The 13,249-nt window shown below is 64.5% G+C and overlaps 1 protein-coding gene and 2 non-coding genes across 4 annotated transcripts; 1 reads left to right on the forward strand and 2 right to left on the reverse strand.

The window, feature by feature from the left end:
• The first annotated feature begins 2,089 nt into the window (after nucleotides 1-2,089).
• On the forward strand, nucleotides 2,090-2,253 carry LOC134514015 (U1 spliceosomal RNA). The gene has a single exon (XR_010070602.1). It is a non-coding gene; the product is annotated as a U1 spliceosomal RNA (small nuclear RNA).
• A 1,853-nt stretch (nucleotides 2,254-4,106) lies between these two features.
• Nucleotides 4,107-4,270, reverse strand: LOC134514022 (U1 spliceosomal RNA). Its single transcript, XR_010070609.1, has one exon. It is a non-coding gene; the product is annotated as a U1 spliceosomal RNA (small nuclear RNA).
• A 930-nt stretch (nucleotides 4,271-5,200) lies between these two features.
• Nucleotides 5,201-13,208, reverse strand: EIF2B4 (eukaryotic translation initiation factor 2B subunit delta). 2 transcript variants are annotated; one of them, XM_063330867.1, is made up of 13 exons: nucleotides 12,897-13,010; nucleotides 12,653-12,696; nucleotides 12,414-12,552; nucleotides 11,780-11,989; nucleotides 11,605-11,687; nucleotides 10,635-10,726; nucleotides 10,152-10,266; nucleotides 9,654-9,730; nucleotides 9,329-9,431; nucleotides 7,836-7,963; nucleotides 5,922-6,102; nucleotides 5,661-5,841; nucleotides 5,201-5,443 (listed from the first exon to the last, which is right to left on the reverse strand). In XM_063330867.1, exons 1-13 carry the CDS (start codon nucleotides 12,919-12,921, stop codon nucleotides 5,244-5,246), a joined length of 1,578 nt encoding a protein of 525 aa, XP_063186937.1. In that variant the 5' UTR covers nucleotides 12,922-13,010; the 3' UTR covers nucleotides 5,201-5,243. The 2 variants fall into 2 exon arrangements, with proteins under 2 accessions (XP_063186937.1, XP_063186936.1); XM_063330866.1 differs by lacking the exon at nucleotides 12,653-12,696 and having other exon boundaries at nucleotides 12,897-13,208.
• Nucleotides 13,209-13,249: the final 41 nt, after the last annotated feature.

Raw genomic sequence — 13,249 nt, forward strand, 5'->3', positions numbered from 1 at the left:
GGACAGTGTCAAATGCTTTTCGAAAGTCTAACTGGACAATATCCACAGCCTTTCCCTCGTCCAATAATCGGGTCATCTTGTCATAGAAGGAGATGAGGTTCGTCAGGCAGGACCTGCCTTTCACAAACCCATGCTGACTAGGCCTGATCCCCTGGTTGTCCATCAGATGACTTGCAATGGCATTCAAGATGATCTGCTCCATGACCTTCCCTGCTACCGAGGTCAGACTGACAGGCCTATAGTTTCCTGGATCCTCCTTTCTGCCTTTCTATGTCCACATTAGTTCACCCCTTTGTTAATTAAATCTTGCTGCCGCGCCGAGTCCCTGGTCATGCTGGCACGCATTGTGTAACTGTGGGGGCTGGAAAAGGCCTGTGAAGCGCTGGCTGGGTTCCTGCTGCATGCCGCGATGAGCCACGCAGACCCATGGCATCTCTCTCTGAGGGTCGGGAGTTATGGCAGAGTGGCCCCCGGCGCCCTGGGAGCTCAGTGTCCGTTGCTGCTGGGGCCCCGCTGTCGCAGCACCCACTCCTGCTGCTAGACTTTATAACCATTTGCAGTCAGAGTGCAAGCCCTTCCATCTCCTCCTCATCTCCTCTTCTTTTCCTCTTCTTCCCCATCCCCGATGCACCCAGCATCGTTCCTCTGGTCCCCACGTGCACCGTCCAGGCCTCCTTCCAGCCTCTCACCTGCCAGTTTGCGTCAATGTAGCATCAGTTGAACCCTCCCATCCACACTCACCAGATTTAATAAACCCAAGCAGACCTCAGTGCCGTCCCAAGCCATTTTCTTACCCACTTTCCCACGCCTGGGAGCCGTTCCTACCAGTCAAAATTTTTTCCTCCAAATTTTTCCTGCAGTATCTGAAGTTTTCCTAGAATTTTATGTATGAGTGTTTCTGTTCCCTGACCTTGCTCTGCACAAGTACAGCACATGCTGTTCTCGCACACACCCCCAGCCCACGAGCAGACGGCATGTCCCCGAGAGCCATTCCGGTCTGCGGGTACTGGGGTTTGTCTCACGACAGCCATGAGGCTGGAATGGCGTCACCCACAGCACCCACCCCCCCTCCCAGGGGCCTTGATGGCAGCTCCATGCAGGGACGATGGCTCACGCAGGCAGGGGAAGCAGCGTGCCCGAGGCCTTCACCCCTTTATGTGTTTACATTTAATCAGCCAGTGGGTGTGTGAAACACCACTGGGATGTTTTTTGCTACAAAGGCTCCGGGGACAAGCCCCTGAGAGTCCCAGTGCCTCCCCATGGCGGGGGAAGGTTTACAAGCCCAGCCGGCAGTGCCCAGCCAGCAGCAGAGTGATGGAAGGTGGGCTGGCATTTGCCAAGGGAGGGCGAGGGACCCTGGGGTGCCAGGCAGGGATGGCCAGCACTGGTGGGTCTGGGGTGCTCCAAGTGCCGGCGCTCACCAGCCCCTCTCCTTCCCCGTGGAAGGTGCCCGGGCGCTTTCACAGCACCGTGTGCCCATGGGGCAGCTCCTCCATAGGCGTCTGCTCTCGCCGTGCTGTTGCCGGTGCCCAGACCCCCCACAGTCCAGAACCGGAGCTACCGGGCTGTGGGCACTTTCCTCCATAGGCCTTCCAGGTGCCGTTGTGTTGACCTGTACCGGACCCCAGTACAAACCAGTACCACCCGGCAGCGTCCTGCCGGCCACCGGAGCCCGGCCCGATGTCCGGGGACCGGGGTCTCCGCGGCTGCCGGACGTGGCTCCCGCATCCCCTCGGCGGGGGCGGCCGCAGCGGAGGCGGGTGTCCCGGGGCGGGGCGGGGCCTTACGAAAGGGGCGGGGCCACGCAGAGCGCGCCACAGCCGGGCCGGGGCGGCAGGGGCGGGGTCTTGCTGAAAGGAGGCGTGTCCATGCAGATGAGATGCCGCCGCCACGCATGACGGGAGCCGTTCCCGCCGCGCCGCCGCCGCCCGCGGGGGAAGGCGGGCGCTGCGCGGGTCAGGCCCGGGCCGAGGTTTGGGGCGCGAGAGGCGGCGTGGTGCGGGGGGGCACGGGGTGTGGCGGGGGTTGTCGTCGTGCGGTGTGTGTGCGTGCGGCGTGGTGCGGGGGGCGTTGTGTGCGGGGCGGAGTCATACTTACCTGGCAGGGGAGACACCATGATCAGGCAGGTGGTTTTCCCAGGGCGAGGCTCATCCCCTGCACTCCGGGTGTGCTGACCCCTGCGATTTCCCCAAATGCGGGAAACTCGACTGCATAATTTGTGGTAGTGGGGGACTGCGTTCGCGCTCTCCCCTGGTGTTGGTGGTGCAAAGACAGACAGAGGAGTGGGTGTTGGGTGCTGCTGCGTGTTCCCCGCCCCGGCCGCGGCGTGTCTGGGCTCCCGCAGAGCGCGGTGCCCGCGGTGGGTCGGTGCGAGCCGGGGGAAGGGAAGGGCCTGACCCGGCGCCGTGTCCCCCCGTCCCGCTGTCGGGGGCAGCAGCGCCCCGGGGAGCTCGGGGGTCTCTGGGTTTATCATCTCCGCACCCGGAGTAAATTCTCGGACACAAATCCCCCTTCCCCCCCCGGCCCGCGGCAGCTCTTCCGTCCCCTGAATGGGGGTTCCTGAGGGTCTGGCCCAGGGACATCCCCCCCCGGGGCCTCTGTCAGCCCGCGCTGCTGCGCTGCCCCCTCCCCGTCCCGGGGCACAGCCCCCCCCGCCCCCTCGCCAGGCCAGAGACGGGCGGGACCAGGTTTTACCACACGAGTTTATTTTAAATAAAACGTTAACACAGATGCAGGCTGTTGCAACCGGAGTGAGGGACCAGACAAGCGATGCGACAGGGGGACGATGGCCGGGGCCGGCGCTGCGTGTGCTGCCGCCAGACCCGGCCGGCCCCGGGCGCTCCTCGGTGGCCACGGGCGAGGGGAGGGGTCCGCAGCGGGGACCGGGTCGTCACCGAGAGGAAACGCCGAGAGCCCGGCGCTGGGCAGGAGCGGGGTGTGCACATCCCCCGGGGGCAGGGACGCTGCGAGGGGCGCGGGACAAGCGGGGTGTAAAACCTCAGGGGTGAGGGGTGACCCCCGAGGGGTCAGTGACCCCCGGAGACGGCAGGGAGGCAGCGAGTGACACACGCTCCCGTTCCCGGTACGGGGCCTGGGCTCCCCGCAGCCCTGGTGCCGAGATGGAGCTGCCGGCCGGGGAGAGCCGGGGGCCGGGCAGGATTTCTGTGCTTCCAGGCACTGCGGGTCAGGGCCCTGTGGCACCACCTGGGGGGATCTTTAATTCCCTGGACGGGGGGGGGTCGGTGCTGCCTCTTCAGGGAGACGGGAGGGAACAGACGGGGCACGGCAGAAACTCCCCTCTGTGGCAGCGGGACCCACCCCGGCCGGGGCTGCACCCGAAAGGCTGGTGCCTCCTGACACGAGGTGCGTCCGAGGGGACCGGGACCCTTCTGCCCGCGGGCACCACTGGGCCTCGGTGGGACGACGTCCCCGTGGGTCTCCCTGTGCCACGGGCTGTACGGCAAAAGCGCGGCTGACAAACAGCCAGATGTGCTCAACGCCAAACCTGCGGGCTTGGCCCAGGGAGTAGCCAGGGGCCCACAGTGACCTTGGGGCATCCTCTGAACACACAATACCGGCGCCCAGAAGAAAGTGTCTACGTGTCTGCTGGAATCGTCGCTCAGATCTCTGACATCAGACTCTCCCGAGCCTGAACCGCGGATGAAGTCACAGGGTGGTTTGGGTTGGAAGGGACCTTAAAGATCATGCAGCTCCAAGCCCCTGCCCCGGGCAGGGACACCTCCCGCTAGAGCAGGTAACCCACCCGTCGCATGACGTACCTGGCAAGGAAAGGTCGAGAAGCCCCAGCCCCAGCTCCGTGATGGCGCTCGCCCGGTTTGAGCGGGTCTGTGCCTGGTGAGAGAGCGCGGAGGGACGGCCGTCACCCCGCCAGCGGCACCATCCTCCGTGTCAGCGACTGGCGCGATCGGTGAGTGCAGTCAGGCTTCCAGAGGGGAGGAATTTGTCACATCGTTGTCCGAATAGGACAGAAATTCACACCCAGGCTGCGGCCGGGCGGCCACAGGGAGCGAGCGATGTCCGGGGACACTGAGACGGCCACGTACTCCCGTGCCCAACGCCCTTGTTCTGCTTTTTTACCAGAGAACCAGGGGAGAGCGCGAACGCAGTCCCCCACTACCACAAATTATGCAGTCGAGTTTCCCGCATTTGGGGAAATCGCAGGGGTCAGCACACCCGGAGTGCAGGGGATGAGCCTCGCCCTGGGAAAACCACCTGCCTGATCATGGTATCTCCCCTGCCAGGTAAGTATGACTCCACCCCGCACACAACGCCCCCCGCACCACGCCGCACGCACACACACCGCACGACGACAACCCCCGCCACACCCCGTGCCCCCCCGCACCACGCCGCCTCTCGCGCCCCCAACCTCGGCCCGGGCCTGACCCGCGCAGCGCCCGCCTTCCCCCGCGGACGGCGGCGGCGCGGCGGGAACGGCTCCCGTCATGCGTGGCGGCGGCATCTCATCTGCATATCCCCACCTCCACGCCTACAAGGCCCCGCCCCTGCCGCACTGGCCCGGCTGTGGCGCGCTCTGTGTGGCCCCGCCCCCGCCCCGGGGACACGTGTCTCCCCGCCGCCGCCCCGGGCTCCCCCCGCGGAGGTGACACCGGGGTATAAAAACGCCTTTTTGGGCAGAGACCACAATCGCGGGCCCCCTGCCCTCCCGGCTGCCCCCCGGGGCTGGGACTACGCAGGGCACTGGCGGTGACAGGCTTTGGAGGGGGGGGCACACACAGCCCACAGCCATCCCTGCCCGAAGTTGTGCCGAGCACTGATGTCACCACGGCAGGAAGGGACAAGGGACGGGAATGCGGCAGAAGAGACACCCCCTCCCCCTGCCAGAGCCCCCAGCTCGGTCCGGGCCCTGCACCGAGCCTATCTCGTGGTGGGAGCAGTCCTGGCACACCCAGGGCACTGCAGGGAGCCAGAGGTGCCCGGCTGTCCCCAAGCTCAGCCCCACCGGCTGCCAGCACCGCAGCCAGGGGCTGTAACCGGCATCACCCTTTCCCCCAGGTCCCAGAGACAGGGAAGATCCTTCCCCGCTGCTGCCTGGAGCAGGAGGCAAGGGGTCAGGCGGAGTGGGCACAAGTGCCAGTGTGCCCAAGGACAGCGCAGAGTTGGGCCTGTGGCGACACGGGCCACCCGGGCTCCTGCCACCTCACAGAAGGCAGACAAGGTGTACTGTGGGGCCTGGTTTATTAGGGTCCGTGCAGCTGGCTCTCCTACTGATCCACGTTCTTGACACGCAGGACGACAGGCACGGAGGTGCAGGGGATCATGCCCAAGTCCGTGATGACCAGATCCACCAGGTCAGGCGGCGTCACATCATAGACCAGGTTGAGGAGGCGCAAGGACTTGTTCTCTGCCCAGCCACCCAGCTGGGCTTGGCCCTTCCGCAGCACGATCAGGTCATCGGGATCATCTGTGGAGGGAGCAGCAGCAGGCAGGATCAGGGGGAGGGATGGCAGCTCTCCATCCTGCCCCAGGAGCATGCAGGACCGCTGCTTGCCAGGCCACCCTTCCTCCGAGTGGTGGCCCCTCGGCCAGGAAGGGGAATGGCAGGGCAGATCAGTCCATCCTGGCCACCAGTAGGCAGAGAGAGCGGGTCCCAGGTGGCAGGAAGGGGACAGAAGCCTTACCCAGCTCGTTGGAGACGAAAGAGTCTGTCTGCACTCGCTCACAAAACTTGTAGGTCTCACAGCACACCAGCACGGGCACGTTGTAGGCCTTGGAGACCAGGGCTATCTGGGACGTCCCCACCCGGGACATGACGGAGCCGTTGGCCAGGAGTGCGTGGGCTCCCAGCAGCACTTTGGACACCTGTCAGGGAAGCGCAGGGATCTGTTGGCACCTTTTCCACGACGCAGCCTCCCCCGGCGCAGCCCCGCTCTGCTCCTCACCTCGGGCAGCACGTAGGAAATGGCGTTGATCATCACGTAGGTGCAGTGAATGCCCTTTCGCACCAGCCGGCGCAGCGTCTCCCGGCCCTCCAGCCGCGGCCGGCTGTCCACCACGATCACACGGAAAGCCCGGCCCTTCTTCACGTGGGCGTCACACAGCGTGCGGTTCACCAGGGAAGAGCTGTTGGACATGGGTTAGGAGGCTGCCCCGTCCCGCCAGCATCACCCAGAAACGCAGCCCAGTGCCAGGAGACCTTCCTGGTGTGGTGTGGGACTCATCAGGTGCCATCCGGGCAGGAGGCTTCCTGAGCGTTAGCACGGGGTCTCACCCCAGGGACAGCCTGCACAGGCGCCCGACGGCAGGGGCTGGCTGCCACGGCAGGTCCCTGGGCACATCCAGCCCAAACAGAGCAATGTCTCTTACCCAGGGCGGGAGCTGGGCTCCCACCGAGACTCTGATGGGCTAGTAGTGCTGCCTGGAGACAAGTCCGGGCAGAGATGAGATCCACCCTCGCTGTTACCAGCGCTGCCCCTTCCAGACCCCCTCCTGATACGCTTGCTCCCTCTCCCCATCTTCACTCAGAGGATCACCCCTGGGAAAAGAGATGTCTCAGCCCTCCCCGCGAGCAGCATTGACCCTGACCCCTCTGCGACCACAGCGAGGGATCCCCCCCAAAACCCTCTCCGAGTTTCCCCCTCGTAACGCTCCAGACCCACGCTGGCCCCCTGCCCCTGCCCCTTCCTCCGCCGACCGCCCAGGACCCACATGACACCCGGGCTCTTTCGCCACAGCGGTCTCTGCCTCCCTTCCCCACCTCTGCTTTCTGCCACAGACCCTCGAAGGAAGAACGAGCTTCCCTATTTTTGCTTCCTGAGATTTGACTTCGCTGCAGCTTGTTTAAAATGCCAGTAAACAGCCACAGCTGCTCTGTAAATGCCCTGTATTGAAGAAGCGGTGAATCTGGGTTTCTTGAAACACTTAACTCTGGACACAGGCAAGCAGGGGACAGTGCTGAGCCCTGAATGGGAACAGCAAAGTCTCATGGACGAGCCTTTGGTACAGGCTTCTCTGATGGCAATGGTTTTACACCTCTGTCAGACATTTCTTGGCCCAGTCAAGGTGTTGCCAACCACTGTAACGGTACAGGCCGGCAGGTCTGGCAGTCCGGGTTAGCCAAAACGGCAGGCACTGCAAACTCGGGCATTCACAAACGGAGCGTGAGGCGCTAATGCCGCAGTATAGGCTGCCATAAGGCTACTTGACCAGACTCTCCTCTTTGTTCCGCTAATGAGTCCGCGGGCTCCAGCGCTTCCAGCATCTGGAGAGCGTGTGGAGAAATCGGAAACACCATTGTCAGGACACAGCCCTGGGCAGCGGCGCTGCGGGGACGCAGCCAGGTCTGCCAGCACCGCGGTCCACAGAGGCAGTTTCGCATTCCCCTCGGCAGCTGCCCGGCAGAAAGTGCTCCATCACCACCTCGTGACGCCAGCTCATCTGTCCGTCCGTCTGCCAGGACAGGACGAGAGTCCTAACGAGCTCTCTGCTTCTTCTAAAGCACTGACAATACATCCACGGCCAGTCAGCAAGTGCTGACCCCAGGGTTATGCCCGGCTCTGTCTTGACACCCTCATACACCCACAGTCCTGCCCCGCTGGTCACAAACGTCCCCCCTGTGCCTCCATTTACCATCTCTCCACCACAGCCGAGTTCTGGCCGGCAGCCCCTGACTGTCCCCTCCCTGCTTGTTTTATTTCTGGTTGCTGGACGCAAAGCTGCAACCCCTCCCTCCCCCTTGGGCAACGCTGGCTTTCCCACCCTTGAAAAACTGCTTTTTCAAGACCTTCCCGTGTCCACTCAGCTGCTCTGTTGCCTTCTTCCACCCACTGGCCTGGCTGCCCCGGCTCTCCTCTTACCATCCGTACACCAGGATCACATCGTTGTCATTTATCTTCTCAAAGGCCGACCTCGAAATGGCTTCAGCTGCCAAAACAATCTTCTCCCGCAGATATTTGTCGATAGTGTCCTGCAGCTTCTCCTTCGCCTGGGGAGACAGCGCCATCACACACAGCGTGGCCCACGCTCTGCTGTCCCTTGCCGTCTCCCCTGCGAGCGGCGAGCCCTGCCCTGCTGTTTTCTGTACGGCACCTTCCCCAGGGACTCCGCAGGACACACGTGGCCACTCCTGCCCCTGCACAAGCCTCCCAGCAGACCACGGTGCCTCACCACGCGTTCGAGCTGCCATCAGACCTGCCCAGCTCTGCCCATTGTCTCCCCTGCATGTCCTGGGGCAGTTGCTCTGGTCATCCCATGGAGATTTTACTGCTCAGACCCTCCAGCCCAACTCCTCTCAGCCCACTGGCCACGCAGCCCCAGGGGTCACAGAATCACGGAATGGTTTGGGTGGGAAGGGACCTTAAAGGCCACCCAGTGCTACCCCCTGCCCTGGGCAGGGACACCTTCCACCAGCCCAGGTTGCTCCAAGCCCCGGCCAACCTGGCCTTGAACCCCTCCAGGGATGGGGCAGCCACAGCTTCTCTGGGCAACCTGGGCCAGGGGCTCACCCCCTCACACCAAACAATTTCTTCCCAATAGCTCATCCCAATCTCCCCTCTTCCAGTGTAAAACCCTTCCCCCTCGTCCCACGGCTCCCCTCCCTGCTCCAGAGTCCCTCCCCAGCTTTCCTGGAGCCCCTTGAGGGACTGGCAGGGGCTGGAAGGTCTCCGCGGAGCCTTCTCTTCTCCAGGCTGAACCCCCCCAGCTCTCTCAGCCTGTCCTCCCAGCAGAGGGGCTCCAGCCCTCTGATCATCTTCGTGGCCCTCCGCTGGACCCGTTCCAACAGGGTCCTCCTGACCTGCACTACCACCCTGCCCTTGCTCCACAGCAATGGGATCCTGTTGAGCTTTTTCATCGGACGTAGCTGAGCACTGAAAAAACACATTCTTCTTCATCTGTCAAAGCTCTCACACACAGTCCTGCTGGGCAAGGGCAGCTCACGGCGTCCAGCTGCTGTGGCCTTCCTGCAGCGCACAGCACCAGCCAGACCAGCCCACAAGCCCTCCAGCTGCCCCAGAGTCCCTTCTCGATGCAGGTGCAACGCTGGTTGTTGGCCGGGCCTGTGCTGCGTTCATTGAGACCACATGCGGCTGCTGCAGTTTCTCCCATTTCATGTTTGGAGCTCTAATTTGGAGCTTCTGACGAGCTCCAGTCCTCCCAGCCCAGCGACACCAACAGCCCAGTGTTTGCTGCGGAGCCGCCCAGCCCCTTTGGGTGGGAGGCGACACTGATGGCCAAGTCTTCTAGCTCCTCTGCAGCACTGCTCCCGGTCTGCATCCCACCACCTCGCCCTGTCCCTGTGCCAGGGCTGTCCCTCCACCCTGGAGCCTGCTGCTGGCCTGAGGCCACTCACCTCCTCCTCTCGCAGGGTGTCAGGCAGGCACGAAATCTCCTTCTTGAGGAACTTAATGGCATTGCCCATGCTGGCTGAGAGGGGCCGGCACTGGTTCAGGAAGCTGCAGAGAGGAAATGGGCTTAGCTCCGAGCAGGCTGGAGGGCACGGAGGGGAAGAGGGAGGGTGCAGCTGGCCTGGGGGTCGTGGGCAGGGAGAGCCCCAAGAACCCAGAGCCCCAGCAAAGTCAGCCCAAGTTTTGGTGGGCACCAACCCGGTGAGGTGACCGATGGACCACACTCAGCAGAGCTTCGGTTCCCTCCGCTCTGGCACTGGGAGACCTCACCTGATGTGCGGCTTCAGCTTGGCCACCAGGTCCCGCGACAGCTCCTCGTTGGGGGGAGTGGAGTAATCCCGGATCAGCTGAGACAAGAGAAGAGAGCATGAGCTCAGGCACTGCACGCGACCGCCCTTGCCCAGGAGGCTGCAGACCAGGCACGAGTGCGTACCACACAGCTTAGAACCATAAAATCATAGAATTGCCTAGGTTGGAAGGGACCTTTCAGATCATCTAGTCCAACCTAACACTGACAAAAACCACGACTAAACCATATCGCTAAGCTTGACACACTTTCACAGGGGGGCAACGGGGTGCTCCAGGAACTCAAATCTACTGCATCAGTGCCAGAAGAGGATACCAGCAGGGCTCAGCCCTGGGCACGGTCAGAGGGAAGAGGCTGAAGACGACTGAGCACAGCTACAGCCCCAGCAGTCAATGGAGAGGAAGGGAGGCCTGTGTCTGGTGCCCTCGCTGCCTGGTGGGCAGGGGTAGCTGCTCGCATACCTGTTTGAAGACTTCCAGCAGGGCGATGCAGCGGGCGTTGGAGCCATTGATGATGCCCTGGGAGTACTGGAGGCCCAGGCGCACCACAGCCGGGTGAATTACCGTGGAGGGGATGCTGTGGGGACAAACATGAGAGAGCTGTGAGCACTGACCCTCTAGAGCCCAGGAACAACAAACCCACCACCAGGCCGCCAGCCAAACAACCTGAGAGATGGCCCAAGAAGGGAGCTGTCAGTCCCGACCCTACAGCCCCTTCTCCTGTGGCCCTGCATCGCCTGAGGGCAGCTCTCCTCACCCCACAGGCAGGACGTCTGTCTGCCCCTGCCGCCGCTCCTCAAAGTGACCAAAGGGGTCCCCCTCCATCCCATCATGCCTGTCCCATGCACAGGACCAGGACACCCCTTCACTAGGGCCATTTTGCAGCTGGGCTAGCCGAAACAGAGCCAAATGATGGCCAGGGGCCTGGGCTGGGACGCCACATACCTCATCTGCTGCGTCAGTGGCTTCTTCCGGCTGTACTGGTGCAAGTGGGAGAACAGGTTGACCTTGGTGCCATAGTCCTGCCTCAGAGGTACCTGTAGCCAAACAGTGCTGGTGATCACGGAATCACAGAACCACAGAATTGCCCAGGTTGGAAGGGACCTTTCAGATCATCGAGTCCAACCATCAACCCAGCACTGCCAAGGCCACCACTACCCCATGTCCCTCAGCACCGCGTCTGCCCGGCTTTTCAATCCCTCCAGGGATGGCGACTCCACCACTGCCCTGGGCAGCCTCTTCCAATGCTTCACAACCCTTTCCAGGAGGAAATTGTTCCCAATATCCATCCTAAACCTCCCCTGGCACAACTTGAGGCCGTTTCCTCTTGTGCCATGGCCTGTTCCTTGGGAGAAGAGCCCGACCCCCCCTGGCCACCCCCTCCTTTCAGGGAGCTGCAGAGAGCGAGAAGGTCTCCCCTCAGCCCCCTCTTGTCCAGGCTGAACACCCCCAGCTCCCTCAGCCGCTCCTCACCAGACTTGTGCTCCAGACCCCTCACCAGCTCCGTTGCCCTTCTCTGGACACGCTCCAGCCCCTCAAGGTCTTTCTTGGCGTGAGGGGCCCAAACCTGGACACGGCCCTCGAGGTGGGGCCTCCCCAGTGCCCAGTCCAGGGGGACGGTCACTGCCCCACTCCTGCTGGCCACACTGGTGCTGACACAGGCCAGGATGCTGGTGGCCTCCTTGGCCACCTGTGCACACTGCTGGCTCATATTCAGACGCTGTCGACCACATGTGGATGATGGCTTACCCAAAGCCGCCATACAGCCCTGCTCGCTCCAGCACCACCAGTCACACACAGGGCTCGCTCGTGGCCCCCCGGAGAGCTGGCCCTGGTCCCACCACACGCACAGCCCGACCCCGCCACAGCACAGCTGCCCTAGAGCACACAGCCCGTTACCCAGCCGTCCTCCTACCTGCTGCCGCTCCAGCTTCTTGGCCAGTTTCCTCTGGGCAGCAGGGTCATCCACCTGCACATGCTCTGGCAGCCGCTTCACCACTGTGAGGATGGCGGAGAGGGGGGTGTGAGGTGGTGCCGCCCCACCACAGCCCCCTCCCCGCTCCTCCACCCCCTGGTGACAATAGCTTTACCGGATTGGGGCTCGGTGGGGGTCAGCCTGGGCTTGGCTGCCGTGGCTGCCTGGCTCAGCTCTGCTTTCTTAGCCTGCTTCTGGGCCCGCTCCGCCTCCTGCTTGGCCCGGCGCTCGGCTCGCAGCTCAGCTTTGCTCTTGCCCCCTGTGGGCTTTTCACCATCGTTGGGGCCATCGGCCAAGGTGGGGGGGGACGTGGGGTGAGCGGCCACTGCAGGAGACAGAAGGGAGAAGTCTGAGCCCAGGCTCCATCACCAGGAGATACAGCCCGTGGCAGGGAGACTCTCCTCTGTGCCAGGCTCTGCCTTCGGAGGGGCAGCTTCACATTCTCCGGCATCGCCACCCCCACACAGCCAGCACGGGGACCCCCAGGCCAGCCCCATGTTCAGGTGGGGAGGGGACCGGCCTCTCTAGATCTCAGCCCCCGCAGGCGCTCGAGGTGCAGAGAGCTGGGACACTCCAGAGTTCCCCCCGTGGCCTCCCCTGACCAGAGGATGCTCCTGGCTCAGGGACGCTCTAGGCGAGGGTGTTCCCATCAGGGGAGACCACCGGGGGTCTCGCCATGGGGCTGCCGGGGAGGTCTGCTGCGGGGGTCTCCAGCGTGGGGGCTGCCTTGGGGGCAAGGAGATCCTCACCCTGCGGCTGCCCTGGGCTGGATGGTGTCCCCAGCTCGGGGGTCTCGGCCGCCGGCCCCTTCTCGCTCCTCTTCTTCTTCTTTTGCTGCTTCTTCTCCTTCCGCAACTGCAGCTTCTCCTCCCGGGAGAGCTCCGGGGCCTGCGGGCACAGACAGTCAGGCAGCCCCCGGCCCGGCCCCAGCCCCACACCGGCCCCCGGCCCGGCCCCCAGCCCCACACCGGCCCCTGGCCCCGCTCACCTGCGGTCCCGCCGGCACCGGCGCGACTGCTTCGGAGCCGGTACCTGGAAGGAGGGGAAGCGTGAGCGGGGCCGGGGCCGGCCGCGGGGCCCGGGGGAGGCTGGTGTGGGGAGGCCGGGCGGGTGCCGAGCAGAGGGCGGGAGCAGGGCCCAGCCGGTGCCGCGGGGGGGTCCCGCCGCCCACCGGTGCCCGGCCCGTCCCGTCCCGGCCCGTCCCGTCCCACCGGGGCCCGTCGCTCACTCACCGCCCGGCGCCGCCCGCTCCGCCATGGCGCCCGCCGCCGCCCCGCAGCGCCCCCTGCCGGCCGGAGGGCGGGGCCCAAGGGCTCTGCCGTGACGTCACGCCCCCCGCATGACGCGCGGTGACGCCACGCCATGGCCGTGGGGGGGCCGCTCCCTCCCAGCGCGATCGGGAGCCTCGGGCCCTGCGCGCCCCCCGCCGCCCGTCCCGCTCCGGGCCCGCGCTCGGCACCGGCCGCGGCGGGGCGGGGCTGCCCCGGGGGGGTCTCGGAGAGGGGTGTCACCGGCCCGTCCCCGCTGCCGGGGACCGTGCGGCTCCCCCCCGGTGCGGGGCGGAGCGAGGCGGGGCGGTCCGGCC

Source organism: Chroicocephalus ridibundus, chromosome 3, assembly GCF_963924245.1.
Source record: "Chroicocephalus ridibundus chromosome 3, bChrRid1.1, whole genome shotgun sequence".
NCBI classification, from domain to species: domain Eukaryota; kingdom Metazoa; phylum Chordata; class Aves; order Charadriiformes; family Laridae; genus Chroicocephalus; species Chroicocephalus ridibundus.